The following is an 18,505-nucleotide window of genomic DNA, read 5'->3' on the forward strand; positions in this document are numbered from 1 at the left end:
AACTTTACGCAGACATGTGACTCTTCAGGCCATGGAAGTCCCTTTTCATCTTCCTTTTACTCCCCTCTCTCTCACGCATGAAAAGTTTGCCTCTGCCCTGGTCTTCCTGTGGTCCTGCCTTTGCTCACAGTTGCCCAGTTCTGCCGGGTTCCTGCAGGTCTCTAATGGAGCATCTCTCTCACACAGGGCTGGGGTTTGCTGGGGCCGCAGAATGAGCTGTTTGATGCAGCCAAGTACCGGATCCTTGCTGACCAGCTCGGCTGCACTGATGACCGGTGGTGCCCTGAGGGCAAGTGGCGTTCCAAGTCCGGGCCTTCCCTAGCTGACCTGTCTACTTGCTGGCGGCGCATGGAGCCAGATGACTCCATCCAGCCCATGGAGCAAGGCAGGATGCCCAAAGCAATGAGGAGAGACGACTTGGAGGAAGGAGAGCTGGAGGAGGGGGAACTGGAGGAGGGGGAGCTAGAAGAAGAGACTATTGACGTTTCCGACTACCTGTCAATGACACAGAATGAAAGTCGGACCTCGGCCAGGGATTCAAGGTAAAGCTATGATGCGGCATGTGGGCTGAAGCCAGGGAGGAGTGGCGATAAGGCCTGTGCTGCATCCCAAGCTGCCAACCAGCAGTGGAGAGAGCAGCAGGAGTGCTCTCTGAACAGGCTGCACCAGCGCTCTAGGATCAGACCCCCCAGGAACCGTGGGTGTTGTGACCCCCTGCACTGGGGCTCCTTCCTGGAGTCTTCCCTTTCTGCCAGGAGGCCCCGCAGTGAGCAGAGGGTGGCAGTATCCTCACATCTGGTCCTGCATAGTTTGCCATTGCTAAATACCACACATGCACTTGGTTGCCGTTTTAGATCTGTTTTGCAAGCCCTTACTCATAGCAGTACTATTACTCTCACCTTTGCCCCTCCTCACCCCAACCTTGGTACTCTTATGGGTGTAAGCGCCCTGGGTTGCCTGTCTTCTAGGAGTAGAGTAAGCCAGGACTCTGTTCCTAGTATTCAAAGAGAAAAGCTTTCATGGATGGAGGGTTCAGGCTGACTTCCTGTCTCCAAAGGAGCTGAGAAGGTGACATGTGTTTTGCAGTCTGCAATGCAAGCGTAAGTCTGCTCTTGGTTACCTTCAGCCAGAGCTGGACCCTGACTCGGAGGGTCAGCTGGGGGGTATCTGCATTCTCTGCCCCTTAATGCCGTCTCTACCAGTCGTCTGGTGGTTGCTGCTGCAGATCCTCCCTTGCTGATCCACTCTAGAATCTGCTTAGATTTGCAGCTTGTTCTTTAACTGCTCAATCTTAGACTATTGCAAGGACGCTGGGATGGGTCTGCGTGTGAATAGCACTGGGGGAGAGTTTCAGTGTATCCCACACTGTCTCTGCTCTCCATCTAGCAGGGGAGGGAGCTCCATTGAAATGACAGATGACACCACTGCCATCAGGGCTCTAACCCAGTTCCCACTGCCCAAGAACCTTCTGGCCCAGGTGATTCAGATTGCAACCTCTTCTTCCACAGTCAAGGTGAGTCGCAGTTTACTTGGCCTCTCTTTCTCGGAGACCTGCCTTTCCCACCTGGGCAGGATGGGTCTGCAGGGCCCAGTTTTGGACGACAGGGAGTCAAAGGGATTCCTTGGGTCCCTCCAAGAGGGGCTAGACTGGGCTATTGGACATGAGACTGAACAGCAGGAAACATTTCACTGGGGTGAAACATGGCAGCAAGCTCCTCAGTGTGAAAGATTACTGTTAGGCCAAACATAGGAAAGCGTTATGGGGTGGGAGGGTATTATACATGTCCTTCTGTGAACTGTGCTATGAGGCCCCTCCATTTCTGCAGTGTGCTGGACTGTGGATTTTGTGATGGTCAGTGATCCAAACCTCTCCAGGAGTCTCTCCCTGCTAAAGTCTGGCCTTCACCCACCTCTTCCAGCTGCCCTCCATGCACCCAGCAAATGTTTGCTCCTGCTCTTCCTTCCCAGGAAGTGCTCCATGCTGCAGCTTGCTCACTCTGCCTTGTCTTTGTACCCACTGTGAGCTCACTGGGAAGGGGGGCTAGCCCAGGTGCCCTGTTTCATAGTGAGAGCATGGGTATTGCTGTGTAAATGTCCTGAAAGTATTGAAGTACATGTAGAAAGGCCCAGCTGCCGAGTGAGTACAGGCCAGTAGCTTTGCAGCCTGTGCAGGTACTTCTGCTCACTCTCAGAAATGCTTGTCTGTCTTTCCCTCCCTCAGGAGTACATGCAGTTTCGTACCGTGGGCACCAAGACCAAGATCTGCAAGCTAACGCTGCGCTGGCCCTGTCCCATGACCTTTGCTGCCAAGGGTCGCCGCAAAGTGGAGGCTGAAAACAAAGCAGCAGCCCTGGCATGCCAGAAGCTTAAGGTGAGGAACATGGACCTGGTACCAACCACCCTCTTGTTCCTTCCAGTGCATCACTACCCAGTGGTCTGCCAGCAAAGCTATTATAGAGACCTTCCTACAAGGGGTTGATGCATCCTTCCAGCCCTCCTACTGTCTCCTGGGGCAGACTGACTTCCTGCTGCCGCGGGTTGGCCAAATGCCCAGCTCTGCTGCCTTCATGTTCTGCTGTGGGAAAGGGAGGGGAGGCAGGGAGGATTATTGGGGGTCAGAGTAGTCTCCTACGGGTCTCCTACAACCTATTGAAACAGCCTGCAAGAGGAGGTGCTGGCCTTGCAATGAGGTCTTTGTGGATGCAGCTGCATTGCTGGTCCTCCATTGTGAATCGTCTCAGGGATTTCCCTGTGAACAGCGCGCCTCAAGCCAGGAGCGATGGGAGAGCTGATGGGGAGGGGAAGGTCCCTCAGCATGCTCTTTGTGACGAAAGCAGGAATCGTTGGTGTTGGGCCCTTCAAGATGGAGTCTAGTCCTTCCTTGCTGGGCAGTTGTCCATTTGCTCTTCCCAAAGAAGATCCTTGCACTAAGGGGCAGTTTGGTTCCAAAAACAATGGTTTCATTCCTCATCTGCTTCTGTTCCCTCCTTCTCAACACCGTTCCACGTGGTGACTTTGCCCCTCTCTCTTTTCTCTTGTCCTCCTGCCTCCGCAGAGCCTCGGCTTAGTGGACAAGAATAACAACCCTCTGAGCCACGCCATGTACAATATGACGTCCCTCCGGGAGCTGGGTGAGAACCAGAGGAAGCCCTGCCACATCAAAGTCCCCGAAGCCACCCTGCGCAAGATTGAAAACTACTTGAACCATGTAAGCCGTGTTCACCGGTAGTCGAGTCACTGCAGGCTGGGAGAGGGTAGCTGGGCGCCCTGCCCCTGAGCCAGCCAACCCACAGATAATCAGCTTACCCTAGGGACTCCCCATGAAAGCAGTGGAGGGGGGATCTTGGGCAGGTGTTAGCCCATGGGCCTCCATCCATGGCCAGGGGAGCAGACCCACTGGTTGTTTGTTGAGGAGTTGGTCTGCAAGGTCTCTGTCCCACAGGGTGGGTTATCTAAGCAGTAGGCCCCTGAAACTGTGGGCGCCTGCGGTCTGATCAGCTGAGCACTGGGAAGGCAGCTCCTCCAGCCGCTGGGGAGGGATCTCTGGGTGCATGGATGTGGGTCACTTGAGGCTTTGTACAATCCTCAGCGATCGCTGCTTCGTTTCCCTGCCGTGTGATGGCCAGTGCTGTTCCCCAGGGTGTGTCCTTGCGGTGTTGGGAGGAGTACTGTGCTGGTGCAGCACAGATCGGCCTCTCCCCTATGGAAGGGGATATAATTTCCCTTGACTTCAGTAAGAGCTGCACCTGCCTGCACCAGGGTTGTCTCCACCTCCTCGCAGCTTAACTGCTGGCCTGCTCCTGAACCAGGTGACTCTTCTCTGCTCTGTGTGCTCCACCCCAAAGCCTCCTTCCCTCAGGCGGGGAAGCGAGATGACGCATCAGGCAGCCCTCACTAAAACAGCTCAGCCCCTTAGCAGCCTTGACTCGCACAGCAGAGGTTAGAGCTAAGCTGCGAGGATGTATTTGCTGTTGTGAGGGAGAGGGGGGTGTGTGTGTGTGTGTCCCTGCCCCCTTACCAACCTGACCATGAGGTAGAATTCCTTCCTGACCCCAAATACAGTGATCGCTCTGACCCTGAGCAGAGGAGCAAGACCCTCTAGCCAGGACCCTCTTGGCTGTAATGTTGCTGTGCAGAGGTGCCAAGTACATGGGGGCCCGAGAGCCTTGGCCCCTAATGGGAAGAGGGCTGTCGCCTGAAATGAGTGAAACTTTCCACGTGTACATCATCTTAGGCCCCCCACCCCCTGGCAAAAAGAAAAGTCGGTGCCTATTTTGCCGTGTGTAACTGAACCACAGCTGCAGCCCCGGGCCCGCGGGCATGTGAGATGAGCCAGCCCAGCTGCATACATACTGGTGTGCAGCAGTGCTGCCCCGCGGGCACTGCGGCTGCTTGGTGCTGTGCAAGGCATGGCTGCTGTTTTGGAAGGAGCCTGCATCATCAGAGCCCTCAAAGTCTGTTGATTGTGTGCCCTAGCCAAAGCTGGGAGCAAGGAGGGGGCAGAAGCCCAGCTGAAGGGTGGCAGGGGGCTGAGCTCTCAGCAGAGACTGCAGGCAGGCTAATGCAGTGGTTGAGGTGCTGCAAGGACCACGGTTGAGATTTGCTCCAAATGTTAATAGGCCAGGCCAGGCTAGGCCCCTGCGTGGCAGTTCCCTGCTCTGCCTGATAGCCTGCCCCCAGGACAGTCTGTTCCAAGGAGTTGCTCAAATACTTAAATGTCTCCTCCTTCCTTAGTACCCAGTGGACTCCAGGGAGTCCAGGCCTCGGATTGCTGATGATATGATGAACCTGAGCAAGGAGCCCGGGGCGATCAGCGACGCCATCACGGGGAAGACCTACCTGCCCTTGTCGGAAGCAGAGGAAGTGCGCATGAGTCAGAATCTCCTGGCCCTTTGGAAGAGGCGGGGGGCGTCCTGGCAGGATAGCCACCCGCTGCCGGTCGATCCTCACAAGGACACCATCCTGTCGGCCATCGAGCAGAACCCGGTGGTGGTGATCGCGGGAGATACGGGCTGTGGGAAAACCACGCGGATCCCCCAGCTCCTGCTGGAGCATTATATCATGGAGGGGCGTGGCGCCCGCTGCAACATGGTCATCACCCAGCCCAGAAGGATCAGCGCCATCTCGGTCGCCCAACGCGTTGCTCAGGAGCTGGGCCCCAACATGAGGAAAAACGTTGGCTACCAGGTGCGCCTGGAGAGCAAGCCCCCGGCCAGGGGAGGGGCCCTGCTCTTCTGCACTGTGGGCATCCTCTTGAGGAAGCTGCAGGGGAACCCCAGCCTGGAGGGCGTCAGCCACATCATCGTGGACGAGGTCCACGAGCGGGACGTCAACACCGACTTCCTGCTCATCCTGCTGAAGGGCATCCAGAAGCTGAACCCTGACCTGCGCCTGGTCATGATGAGTGCTACAGGGGACAACCAGCGCTTCTCCCGCTACTTTGGCGACTGCCCTGTGGTCAAGGTGCCTGGCTTCATGTACCCAGTGAAGGAGTATTACCTGGAGGAGATCCTGGCCAAGCTTGGCCGCCATCGGCACCGGCACTACGAGATAAAGGTGAGTGTAGCACAGGCTCTGCTCCCTCAGTTGCATCCCAACCCCCTGAGACTGGTAATAGGGAAAGAGCATTGGGCCAGAACAGGTCCCGACCCCTGTGTTTCCCCCCTCCCCACACAGCTGCTGGGTTTGGGTCAACAGCTGTTGGCCAAGACTTAAATCCAAGCCTCCTCTTAATGGCAGTACAGTAGGTTTAGTTAAATCCCATTTATTTGATTAAATTCCAGATAATCTTTATCTCTGCTTTGGGTCTAAACTGTTGACTTGGCAGCAGCTCCTCCTAAACGCTAGCTCTTCCGAGTGGCCTCCACTGGAGCGTCCTGAGCTGACAGTTGCTTTCTGTCTGGTGACAAGGAGGTGAACACGTCAGCGCAGTCTGCAGGGGTTCGGCCCAGGGCACAAACGTTTGTCTTATTCCGACAGTCAGCAGCGAATGCCTGTGGCGCGTCTCTGCTGCAGACGTGTTGGCTTTCTCAGGTCAGGTGCCTGATGGCAGGTTACCCAGTGTGTCTGCAGCCTCCTCTCTGCTGCAGCTGGACCTGCTCCCTGCCTTGCAGGTGCTGCTCTCTCTGCTGCTGCCCTTTCAAAGGACCTTTATCACTTGATCCTTTTCACACTGGTCTCTGCCCCCTGCCTTCGATTCATGAAGAGATGCAGACAGGTGCCCTGCTGATTCACTCCTACCCCAGCTCCCTGGGGCATAATCTTCCCCTGCCCTACTCCAAAACCCATGACTTGGCTTTACTATGTAATACATCATGGCATATTCGAAGAGTCTACAATAGATGGAGTTTACCATCTACTATTTACTAATGGTAAATAGTATTCAGTGTTTACTAACTTACTATTTACTAATGCTATCTACTGTTTACTACGGTAGACAGTAAACGTCATAAAGTTCAACAAGTCTTGCACTTAGGATGGAACAATCGCATGCATCGCTACAGGCTTGGGACCAACTGTTTAAGCAGCAGCTCTGTAGAAAAGGACCTGGGGGTGGCAGTGGACAATAAGCTTGATACAAGTCAGCAGTGTGCCCTTGTTGGCAAGAAGGCTACTGGCATCCTGGGCTGCATTGGGCAGGAGCGTTGCCAGCAGATGGAGGGCAGTGATTCTTCCCCTCTTCAGCACTGGGGAGGCCACATCTGGAGTCCTGTGCCCAGCCATGGGCCCCCCGCTACAGAAAGGATGTGGACACATTGGAGAGAGTCCAGCGGAGGGCAGTGAAAATGGTTCGGGGGCTGGGGGACAGGACTTCTGAGAAGGGAACTGGGCTTATTATTCTGGAGAAGAGAAGACCGAGGGGGATTGAACAGAAGCCTTCACTTCCCTGCAGGGGGTTGCAAAGAGGATGGAGCTGGGCTGTGCTCAGTGGGGGCAGATGGCAGGACAAGGAGCAATGGGCTCAAGCTGCAGCAAGGGAAGTTGAGGTTTGACATTAGGATAAACTCTCACTAGGAGGGTAGTAAAGCAGTGGAAGAAGTTACCCAGAGTGGTGGTGGACTCTCCATCCTTGGAGGTTTTGAAGACCTGGGTAGACATAGCCCTGGCTGGGATGATGGAGTTGGGGCTGGTCCTGCTTGGAGCAGGGGTTGGACTAGATGTGACCTCCTGAGGTCCCTTCAACCCTCATTGTCTATGATTCTGTGTGCATGGAGTGTCCACGCCGCAGATATCTGCTAAATCGGGTTGAGAGCTTGTAGGATTTACAGCTCCTAGCTGACCCTTACGGTGCTTCTGGAGCATGAGGGAGACGAGCTGCTGAGGACCTTATTACATAGAAGAAACTGGTAACGGTTGTGACCAAAATGAGTCAGTGAGAGAGCCAGGAGAGAAACTCGAAGTCGGTGCTTCTCTGTGGGGTGGTGTGTGTAGAGGGGTGGCTTCCCTCTCTCCAGCTGATGGGGGCACTGCCACTCCCAGGTGTTCATCCTCTCTTGTTTCATTCAGCAATCAGATGATGAATGCGTCCTTGACCTTGATCTGATCACAGACCTCGTGCTCCAGATCGATACCCATGGGGATCCAGGTACGTGCTGCTTCATTCTTCCTCGCACTTAGTTATGAAAGGTGAGCAGGTGGTGGGGGGACACAGGCATGACACACGGACACAGCAGATCAAATCCAAATCCCCCGGGGACGCTGATAGCACTTGGCAGGACCCAGCCTTTGGTTTCTGCGTTGTTGGGGTCCAGCTGGTCCAGAGCTTGTCTTCTGAGCCTTTGGAGGTGAAGTAGCCATGAAGCTGAGGGCTCTTGCCCCCAGGTAGACCAGCTTATCAATGTACAGTTGTCGCTAGCGCTGTCGGAGGAGATGGAGGGACACATCTGGGATTAACTGAGTCTGCAGGAAGCCAGATCAGTTTATGAGACAGGCTGCAGTCAGTGGGAACGTTTCAGTCGCTCTCTCAGGGTCCTGCCAGGACGGAGCCAAGCAAGCAGGGTTGTGTCCAAAGCACTTTCGTGCTGCAGTTGCAAGGACTCTTGAGACCCACAGGGTTTAGGACAGCTGGCCTTGCTTGTTCTCTTGGGGATAAATCTATTAGTTCACCAGCTGGCTTATGCCTCGGTTGCGTGCACAGAGGGGGTCAGGAAGCCTTTTCTAGAGTCTGCACTGACATGAGCTTTCAGTGCAGGGTGGGATGGCAGCTCCTGGACTGGGGGCGGTCATCAACTCCCACCCCGGGGGTTACAAGAAACAATGGCCACAAGCTAGCAGAGAGCAGATTTAGACTGGATATAAGGAAGAACTTCTTCACAGTTCGAGTGGCCAAGGTCTGGAACGGGCTGCCAAGGGAGGTGGTGCTCTCCCCTACCCTGGGGGTCTTCAAGAGGAGGTTGGATATGCATCTAGCTGGGGTCATCTAGACCCAGCACTCTTTCCTGCCTATGCAGGGGGTCGGACTCAATGATCTATTGAGGTCCCTTCCGACCCTAACATCTATGAATCTGTGAACCCTTCAGTGGTGCCAAGCATTCACAGCACAGCTGTCCAGTTAGGAGCATAGAGAAACAGGCTTGGAAAGGATCGCCAGAGGTCATCTAGTCCAGTCGCCTGCCTGAGGCAGGTTCAGCCCTATGCAAACCATCCCATACAGCTGTAATCTAAGCTCTGTGCAAGACTGCCCTCAGCCCCGGTAACACAGACCTAATGCCACAAATAAAGTAGAGCCCAGAGGTCAATGAGTCCTTTCATGTTATGCACAAAACCGGTGTGAAAGGTAGATTTCCTATGCCAGAGGTCGGCAACCTTTTACAGCACAACCTGGACGGACCCAGTTTGGGTCGGAGGTGAGAAGGCAGGTGCTAGGACCCAACCACTGCTGGCATTTTCCCGCAGGGCAGCACAGGGAGAGTGACGGCTACCAAAGCCTTGTGTCTGCGGGCTGCAGATTGCCGACTCCATCATGCACATTTCTATACGTGCGTGCTTCTAGCGCAGTGGTTCCCAAAGTTTCCGTCAGGGCGCCCCTCCATAACTTCCTGGAACTTGGCGTACCCTGGTTCAGGACCGCTGTTGTACTGCCTCGGCTTCCTGGTGAAGTCCTCGGGTCCCCAGCCTGTGGCTTCAAGCCCTCACCCTGGCCAGCACAGAAGGGCCCACAAACATTTCCAGATGCTGGTGCGGTGCGGCCTGTATGGACTCTGTCAGCATGGTCTTGCTTTGTGGGGATCCAGCTCCCCAGGGCCCTTGAGCTGGACTGCGGGTCCCCGGGTGGTGCACGTGCCATCAGTACAGCAGGGGTCTCGGCCATCATCGGTCCTAACATTAACAGGTGGCAGTGTGTAAGAAGGGAACAGGAGGTTCTGGGACTAGGAGGGAAAATGCTGGGTTTCCTTGGAGCGTAGAAGGCCTGGTGGGCAGTGCAGGGGGACTACGGGAGTGTCTCCAGCACCCTCCACATCTCAGGCTTGTCTGTTTTGCTCTTGCTCCCTCGCAGGTGGGATCCTCTGCTTTCTTCCCGGTTGGCAGGAGATCAAGGGGGTCCAGCAGCGCCTGCTGGAAGCACTGGGCTCTCAGAACAGCCGGTACCTCATCCTGCCAGGTGAGGCGGCAGCACAGGGACTCCTCACCCCGGTGTGTGCAGGGGGAAGGGGCGCGCTGGGTGACTGCATCGGGCACTTGCAGCTGCAGGCTGACACGGATGAGCTCGAGCGTTCTCAGATGCACCGTGAGCCTGGCATATGCTCGAGCATGGCTGTTCTAGCTGTCCAGACCGGAGGTGCCAGTAAGGAAGCTGATCCTGGGCAGAGCAGGAAGGCAGGGGAGGAGGCCTTCCCACTTGGACTCCAAGCGCCTGCTCCCTGAGATGTGCTGTAGGCCAGAGCTGGGGGCGGGTGGTTCTGCAGGGAACGCATCACTTACCCCAGCAAGGGAGCAAGATGGGCACGTGTGAGAGCAGGGAGCATGGCGGGCTCTTGAGGCAGGGCTTTGCAGGCAAACTTGGCACCAGGCCTGGCTGCATCCAGGCAGGGGCAGAGGCGCTCTTTGGAGGCTTGCAACTTTTTCCTGTGCTGCTGGCTGCACGGGCCGGCCTAGCTAGCAGCCCAGCCTACCTGTTGCCAGGCGTCTCCCCAGGTCACTGGTCCACAGAGGAAACCCGTGGGAGGGAGGATGAGTCATGGACCCCTGCCAGCAGCATGAGTCACGGGCGAGCCATGCCCCACCCCGTCCCCAGCGGGGCACATGCAGACTAGAATGTGCCCCCGTGGGTGGGAGAGGGGGCTGCAGCAGCCTGTCAGAGGCTTGGGGAAGGCCAGCGGAGACTTACCAAGCATGGGAAGCTTCAGCTCAGACCTCCAGGCACTGAGTTATGCAGCTGGAGCATGCCCTTTCCCATAGCAGCATGTGGAGCGTTGGCCCCCACGGCTTCCTCCTTGGCATGCGCGATCTCCTAGCGGTGGGTGCTGGGACACGAGTCTGAGGCATGCTTGAGCGAACACAGGCTGGCCTGTCTCGGTTTAAGACTGCGCTTCAGGGACTGCTGCTGCTCCAGCCATACGGCAGCGCTGAGTCTCGCAGGGCCCCAGCGCAGGCCCAGCTCTGGTGGCAGCGGGCAAGGTAGATTTGCGTCTCCATAGGCTAACTGCATCCAGCTCCCCCATGACAGGCGCTCAGCAGGAGGTGGACTTCCAGCCCCTCACCCGCATAGCTGTGTTGTAGACAGAGCTGTAGTGGTGCCCGTGCCCGGCTGATAGCAGTGGCACCCGGAGCTTGTGGGAAGGGGTTTATGTGACTGTTGCGTCTCGTGCCAGTGCACTCCAACATCCCCATGATGGACCAGCAGAACATCTTCCAGCGGCCCCCGCCCGGCGTCCGCAAGGTCGTCCTGGCCACCAACATTGCCGAGACCTCCATCACCATCAACGACATCGTGCACGTGGTGGACAGCGGCACCCACAAGGAGGAGCGCTACGACTTGAAGACCAAGGTACCGGCCTCGCGCCTGTGGGGCACGCCGTCGGCCATGCATTGCTGCTGCAGCCGGTTAGAGAAGCCCCAGCCTGCTCCTAACAGAGGCTTGGATTGCATCCCTCTGGGGCAGGGAAGTCTGCCTTCCTGGCATGGGGGTGGTCTAAGCCCGTTCCTGGGGCCCAGGCATGTTTTCTGGCAGGCATTGCCTGGTTGATGTTGACCTCTCCAGCATGCGGCCCCTCATTTATCCTTGGCCAAAAGAGGCTTTTCTTGGAGGCCTCGGAGCAAACCCGCGTCCTGTCCTGTCCTGTGCATCTCGCGCCCTCTGGTCTCCTGGCTTTATAACCCCTCCTGAATGCACCCCCAGGAGCTTTCTTGTAGCTGCTGATGCTCTGTCAGCCCGAGGGAGCCCCTAAGTGCCCCAGCGTGGTGTGTTGTGGGGCAGAACTGTGGCCCCAGCAGCCTACGTGAGACTTCGTGCGGGCTGCCTCGCTAGGGCAGCTCAGAGCTCTGTCGGGGCCCTGGGCGCTCTCCTGCCTTGAGCCAGCAGAGATCCTAGCACCACGTTACAGAGCGGGGGAGCATGTGGCGGAGGGCACTCGTGGCCTGGCACTTCGCTTGGGCTCTGGTGAGGCTGAGAGCGATAAGACAGCAAAGCCGGCCAGGAGCACCCGGCTGGCCAGGAGCAGCCAGGCCTGGTTCATCGCTGCAGCAGAGGTGCTCGAGGGGAGCTGCAGGAGGGAAGGGAGCTGTGACAGCTCAGGTTTAGCGTGGCTGTTCGGCGGAGGTGTGAAACCACTGTCTCCAGGGGCTGTCTGCCGGAGGGTGGCAGTGCCTACGTCCCTCTGGTGCTAGGTGTCGGGGGAGTGTCCCCCAGAGCACAGCACCTCGGTTGTGCTTACAGCGCGACCCCTGTGTGACGCTCCCAGCAGCCCAGTCAAGGACGGGGAGAGTGTTTCCCGGCTGGGCAGACCCTCCCGGATCTTGTGGGCCTCCGGGCTGGTTTGCTGGGCGCAGCGATGTGGGATGTTTTGGCGCAGGAGCTCTTGAGTCCAGAGCGAAGGCCTGAGACAGGTCAAGGTACGGCAGGTGTTTTGGCTCTAACTGCCTTCTCCTCCTCCCCAGGTCTCCTGCCTGGAGACAGTGTGGGTGTCCAAGTCCAACGTGGTGCAGCGGCGAGGGCGTGCCGGCCGCTGCCAGTCGGGTTTCGCCTACCACCTCTTCCCTCGCAGCCGCCTGGACAAGATGCCGACGTACCAGGTCCCGGAAATCCTGCGCACCCCCCTGGAGAACCTGGTGGTCCAGGCCAAGATCCACATGCCAGAGAAGACGGTAAGTGTCTCCCCTGGCCAGGAGACCAGGGGGGCTGGCTGTCTTCTGCCAGCGGGGCTCTGCCTACCCACTGCCTGATCCCCTGGAGAGGGGCAAGCCGCGGTCTGCGGTGTAGAAAGTGGCATGGGAGGACATCCAGGGTGCAGGTGACATAAGTGCTGCCAGGCTGGGTTGGGTCAGTGGTCCCCTTAGCCCAGGATCTTATCCAGGCAGGACAGCGGGAGATGCTTTGGAGGGAGAGGACACAGACAAAGCACATCCATGCTGATCTGTCCCCTGTTGTGTCCTCCCTGGTGTCAGCCATGACAATTTGTCAGCTCGGGGAGCCGCTGTCCTGGTGCCGAGCTGCAGAGGTGGTGCAGGGGAGCCCTGCGCTGACCAGTAAGACTCGCCCAGGAGCCCCCGACCTGTGTAAGGGCAGGGGTACCAGCCTGCTCTCTCCCTCCCTGGGCTTCCACTGCATGTCACCGTCATCCTGGCTTTCTCATCATCCCCTAAACCAGGGGGGCCCAACCTCTGCGCCACGTGTGGCCCCTGGAGCCATCACATCTGGCCTGTGGTGCTCCCCATGGGTTGGGAAGTTTGCAGGGGGAGGGTGGTGGCCATTAATATGGCCGCCTCCCTTCACCAAAGCCCCATGCCCCCAGTTGGAGCCAGGCTGCACCCCGCTTCTCTCCACAGTGCTGAGCGATGCCCCGTTTCCCTGTGAGGCTGGGGCAAGCCCCCTCCCCACCATCCCCCGGGGCCAGGTGAAGCCCCTTTCTCCCCTCTGCAGGGGCAGACTCCAACCGTGCTACCCACCCACCTCCCTCCGTGCGGCTGAGTGGTGCCCACGCGCTGACCCCAGGTGCTGGTCAGACCAGGCGCTGCCCATTTGGCCGGCCACAGAACAAGGTTGAGCACCACTTTCCTAAGCCATTTGTTACTGCGTGGGCCTGACCCGAAGGAAGCCTGCCAGGCGGCCCAGTCCGTGCCGTGGCTAAACGACGCTGCCCAGAAATGCAGAGCGCTGAGCTCCTGTCCCAGCAGCAGGCCCGGGGGCGGGAACTGACGGAGTCTCACGCGCTCCCTGCGCGAACGTGTGTTGCAGGCAGTCGAGTTCCTCTCCAAGGCTCTGGACAGCCCTGACATCAAAGCCGTGGATGAAGCTGTGATCCTACTGCAGGAGATCGGTGAGCCAGTGCCTGGGGTGGACAGGGAAGCTGCTTTCTTGCCTGGGTGGAGGGCTGGGGCTGGGGGTGGCTGAGGTCCTGGCTGCAGGGGGAGCAGAGCGCTCCAGGCGTCCCCTGCTAACTTTATTTTGCACAGTGCTTAAGGTGCCAGGTAGGACTGGAAGGGCACATGGGGCTGGTGTGGAGCTTGTAGCCGGGGTCCTGCTCCCCTGGGATTATCTTCCAGCTCAGCCAGCTCCAGACATGGAGTTGAATGGGTTAAGGGGCTCCCTCGGGACCACGTGTGCTGGGGAGTGAGCCCATCCGGGACCCCCCCACGCTGTGGGGAAGCTGGCAGGAGGCTGATGAGGTCCGTCCGACTCCCACAGGAGTGCTGGATCACAGGGAAGCCCTCTCCACACTGGGCAAGCGCCTGGCACAGATCTCTACGGACCCTCGGCTGGCCAAGGCCATAGTCCTGGCCTCCATCTACCGCTGCCTCCACCCACTGCTCATCATCGTCTCCTGCCTCACGCGGGACCCCTTCAGCAGCAGTCTGCAGAACCGGGCCGAGGTGGACAAGGTGAGGGACTGCCTGCCGGGGCCGGTGGGGAGGGAGGGAGGGAGGGAGCAGGGCAGGACCCATCACCTGTCTGACCATGACCCCATCTCCTAGGCCAAGGCCATCCTGAGCCGGGAGAGCGGGAGTGACCACCTGGCCTTCGTGAGGGCCGTGGAGGGCTGGGAGGAGGTGCTGAGACGCAGGGACAGTTGGGCCAGAGACAACTACCTGCAGGACTACTGCCTCTACGCCCCGAGCCTGCGCTTCATCAATGGTGAGTGCCCCCCACCCCACCAGCCTCGGCCAGGCCCCGGCAGGCGGCTACACGTGAAGGAGCGAGTACTGCACCGTCCAGCCCCTGCCTGGGCCCGGGGGCGAGTGCTGCGCTGTCGCAAGGCAGCAGGAGTGGGCTGGGAGCCTGGACAGCCAGCCCTCCCCAGTAAGCCTCGGCAGTGCCTCCGACAGCCCGGACCTTTCCCTCTGGGGGAACGAGGCAGGGTGAAGATCGTTGCTGACCCCCAGCAGCTGATGGGCTGGCAGTTTCCTGGGTGCAGACCCAGGGCTGATGGAGCCAGGTGGCCGGGCGCAGTGGTCAGCCCCTCCCGGGCACCGAGGCCGCTCACGCCCGTGGCCTCCTCCCCTTCCCGCAGGTTTAGTCAAGCAGTTCTCCGAGAACCTCTACGAAGCCTTCCTGGTGCCGTCGTCCTCGGACTGCACCTTGCCCTCGTCCGCGTGCAACCAGTACAGCGAGGAGGAGGAGCTGGTGAAGGGCGTCCTCATGGCGGGGCTGTACCCCAACCTCATCCAGGTGCGAGCACTCTCCCTTCCTCCCTCCCTCTCTGGCCCGGGGCAGGAGTACCAGTTCCTCCCAGGTGCTGAGGCCAGTGTCAAAATGACCCTGGCCCGCGCTGGGTGCCTGCATCCAGGGGCAGCCTGGCGGCTGGGAGAGTCCCCGCCAGCTGTGGGATGGCATGGGCAGCGCTGGTTCTCCCGCTGGCTGAGCTGCCTCTCTTGTTCCCAGGTGAGGCAGGGTAAAGTGACCCGGCAGGGGAAGTTCAAGCCCAACAGCTACGCCTATCGGACCAAGGCCGGCACCGTCCTGCTGCACAAGTCCACAATCAACAGGCAAGCGGGCTCCCGAGGACAGCGCGGGAGGGAGGATGGTTCTGGGGGAGCCTGAGGCCAGCAGAGCCCGGGACCTGGGCAGGGGATTGTGGGGGGCTGGGGCTGGGGTGGCCCCGCAGCGGGAGTGTGGGCCGGCCGTGTCCTGCAGACCCTTGGCCCCTCCTCGGGGACCTGGTTTGGGCTGGGCCAGGCGGGGCGGGCAGGCAGCGAGTGCCCGCACAGCTGATCCCAGTCTCCTTCCCCCCGGAGCAGGGAGGCGTCGAAGATGTACAGCCGCTGGCTGACCTACTTCATGGCGGTGAAGTCCAACGGCGGCGTCTTCGTGCGCGACTCCTCCCAGGTCCATCCGCTGGCCGTGCTGCTAATGACCGACACGGACATCCACGTCCGAGGTGGGTGCTGGCGCCCGGCTCTGCAGCCTGCCGGCCCGAGCTGGGAGATGGGGCTGCAGCCTCCCTTGTGGCTCCTTCAGCAAGTCTGGCAGACCTGGGGGTGACCCTTCGAGCACCGTAGAGGCTGCTTCTCGCTCTGCCCCGGTCGGCCCCAGCACAGGAGCCTGTCCCGCTCTGAGCTGGGGGTTGATACGGTGGAGACGGGCGGGGAAGGGGCTGCACTGGGAGGGCTGGCAGCATCCCAGCGGTTTTCAGGCTGACAGCTGTGCCTCTGGCTCCTGGAGGAGGAGGAGGACTTGTGTGGCCCATACCTCCTGGCCCAGCCCCTGGGAGTTTGGACCGGAAGAGCTGTTTTCCCCCGGGGAGAAGCAGACATGGGCATCTCAGCCAGGAGCTGGGATGCCAGCTGCCACTGCCATTATCCCCGTTCCTACAGCTTCTCCCATAGGGAGAGCCCGGTGCCCTGGGCTTTGAGCTGCTCGGGGAAGAGCCCGGCGCTGGCCGGGGAGAGCAGCGCTCCCCGCTGAGCGGTGCCAGGGGGCGGCTGAGCCTTGGGCCAAGCAGGGCAGGGGTCTCCTGCAGCGGCGGGGAGGGACGAGACTGCTCCCACCCTCCGTTCACCTGCGCCCCTCTCCTCCTCCCCGCAGATGACGGCTGGCGGGCGACCGTGTCCCTGACCGACAGTGACCTGCTGGTGCTGGAGGGCGACTCCTACACCATCCGCCTGCTCCGTGACTTCCGCGTGTCGCTCTCCAAGATGGTGGAGACCTGCCTGTGCTACGAGATGGCGGCCATCCCCGGGGACCTGCAGCACCAGCACAGCCAGCTGCTCGACATCCTGGTGGACCTGCTCAAGGGGCCGCCCGGCAGCTTCGGGGCCTAGACGCCTGCCCGCCTGCCCGCCCGCCGCCGTCGCCGCCCGCCCGCCCGTGGGGACTTGTAATTTGTATAAAGCTGTTCACAAATGTTTATTTAAATAAAGTTCTATTTATCCCTTGTGAAGTCATCTCTCTCCATCCTAGAAGATCACTGTTGTCTGAACCTCCGGGCGTGGCCACCGCGGACGAGAAGCCGGCGCGGCGCGGCGCCGAGGCCCACGGACGGGCAGACGGACGGACCAGCAGCGCCGCTCGCAAGGCTCCCAGCGTCCTCCGCCGGACAGCGACGGATCCGGCTGCCTCCTGCCCGCCGCCCTTCGCCCCACCCCCACGGGGCCGCGCGAGCTACACGGAGCAGGAGGACGGACAACCCGGCTCCGAGGCCGGGGCACGGATGTGGCAGCCCCGACGGGGGGGCACGGCCTGTCGTCCGAACTGGAGGGCGAGTGGCCCGGGAAGGCGCCGGCCACCACATTCCAGAGTGAGGGACGTCCGAGTCCGAGGCCGCGGCCCCCCCGGAGGGCGATGCGCCGGCGGCGGCGGCAATGCCCATTCCTGTCTTTGGGTTCGTTGTTTTTCCCCCTTTTTCTCTTTCTTTCCTCAGTGTTCAGTTCTTCGTTCTCCCCAGGCTGTCGTCGGGACGCATGCCAGGGCCGTGGGCACAAAGCTCCCTCGGTTTGCTACGGATCAGGGACCACGTTGGCGCGGGAGCAAGCGTCGGGCCCAAGTGCAGCACCGATGCGGGGGGAGAGATCCGGCACCTCTCCCGCTTACCCGCTGGCCAGAGGGCACCCCCCACCCTGCGCCTCCCAGGGCTGTCGCGAGGCTGCCTTCGCTAGCGTGGGACCCCCAGCTGGGACGTGCGACGGAAGAGCTAGTGCCGCGGCGCTCGGTCTGCGGCACGGGCCTGGGGTCGGGCAGCAGCACTGGCGGCCACCGGACTTGGGATCATTTGTTTTATTCGCTCTTTCTGATGCTCTTTGTAACTGGCCAGAGATGAACACGCTGCTGGGGGCTGGGGCCGGGCCCTGCCGAGGGCTCGGGGGGCGGGAGCCGCGTTACAGCGGTCCCAGCTGCCGTTCTCTCGGGGCAAAGCCCCCGGCCCGGCCTGCTTGGCAGGGCAAAGAAACCAGCTTCACGCTGCTCCTGTTGAAGGACCGTAGCCACCGATCCGGGAGTGAAAGCACAACGGTGGGGTAGGGGGGGACTCCGCTCCACATCCACGAGCCACCCGGTGGGGGAGCGCCGGCCGGGGGCTGGTCGCAGGCCCCCAAAGCGGGGAGGGGGGAGCAGCCGCAGCCCCCGCGCAGCCCCGGCCCCCGGCAGCCCGTGTTCACTCGAAACTCTTCATCTGCATTTCACTTGCTTGAGAGGTTTGTCGCCCTGAGTTGACCCGTGTTTTCCTTGCGTTCCGCCTCCTGCGATGGACACTTTGGTTTTCCCCTTCCAGCAGGTTCGAGAAAAAGACAAAAAATGGAAAAAAAAAAAAATCGGAAAAAAAAGACTAAGCTCTTGTCTCCATGGTCCTGCGCTCGTGCGTGTCGGGATGCTGCCGTGGCTGTCGTGTGATACTGGATCTTTTTACAACCTAGATTAAAAGACAATAAAAAGGGATAGAGTAGTAACTGCGTCTCCTGCCTCTCTTCGGTGCGTCGCAGCGGCGCGTGCACACCATCTCCCGAGGCTCCTGCGCCCCGTGTGACGGAGCCAGGCCGCAGCACGGCTGATGGTTTTATCCACGAGTTTGTCGAGCTCGTTAGTGCCTGGCCGCCCTCCCTGGCTCTGCGGCCTCCTGTGGCAGCGAGAGCCGCAAGCTAACCGCGTTGCTTCAGACCCGTGTGCTAGAAAGGTTTGGTCGGATGTGGGAATTTCCCCCGTGTTTGCTGGAGTGAGCACCCATGCAAAGGACTAATTTAGCTTCTCTGCTCTGGCTTTATCATCCCCGCGTGCTCCTTTTTCACTGTGGTCATCTACTGCTCCCACCAGTCCCCTAGCTCGGGCAGGCGAGGTTGGCCAGCCGGGACGCGGAGCCTAGCCGTCCACCAGAGCTGCCGTTTTGCCCGGCCCTGCTCTAGCTGGTTTCTTGCATCTACT

At 59.8% G+C, this 18,505-nt stretch overlaps 1 protein-coding gene across 4 annotated transcripts in view; it reads left to right on the plus strand.

Annotated features, from left to right (window-relative positions):
• DHX30 (DExH-box helicase 30) overlaps positions 1 to 18,036 on the plus strand; it is a 39,107-nt gene extending 21,071 nt beyond the window's left edge. For 3 of the 4 annotated variants that reach the window (XM_059729277.1, XM_059729274.1, XM_059729276.1), the window contains 16 exons: positions 187 to 542; positions 1,387 to 1,513; positions 2,222 to 2,371; positions 3,056 to 3,208; positions 4,735 to 5,556; positions 7,507 to 7,585; positions 9,497 to 9,601; positions 10,812 to 10,987; positions 12,097 to 12,303; positions 13,394 to 13,475; positions 13,844 to 14,037; positions 14,131 to 14,290; positions 14,667 to 14,824; positions 15,038 to 15,141; positions 15,394 to 15,533; positions 16,181 to 18,036. In XM_059729277.1, coding sequence (XP_059585260.1) covers positions 187 to 542; positions 1,387 to 1,513; positions 2,222 to 2,371; positions 3,056 to 3,208; positions 4,735 to 5,556; positions 7,507 to 7,585; positions 9,497 to 9,601; positions 10,812 to 10,987; positions 12,097 to 12,303; positions 13,394 to 13,475; positions 13,844 to 14,037; positions 14,131 to 14,290; positions 14,667 to 14,824; positions 15,038 to 15,141; positions 15,394 to 15,533; positions 16,181 to 16,416 — 3,249 coding nt within the window. In that variant the 3' untranslated portion in view covers positions 16,417 to 18,036. The remainder of the gene's footprint in view (positions 1 to 186; positions 543 to 1,386; positions 1,514 to 2,221; positions 2,372 to 3,055; positions 3,209 to 4,734; positions 5,557 to 7,506; positions 7,586 to 9,496; positions 9,602 to 10,811; positions 10,988 to 12,096; positions 12,304 to 13,393; positions 13,476 to 13,843; positions 14,038 to 14,130; positions 14,291 to 14,666; positions 14,825 to 15,037; positions 15,142 to 15,393; positions 15,534 to 16,180) is intronic. The other variant, XM_059729275.1, reaches the window with a different exon arrangement.
• Positions 18,037 to 18,505: the final 469 nt, after the last annotated feature.

The sequence above is a fragment of the Alligator mississippiensis genome, chromosome 5 (genome assembly GCF_030867095.1).
Source record: "Alligator mississippiensis isolate rAllMis1 chromosome 5, rAllMis1, whole genome shotgun sequence".
In the NCBI taxonomy this organism is placed as follows: Eukaryota; Metazoa; Chordata; order Crocodylia; family Alligatoridae; genus Alligator; species Alligator mississippiensis.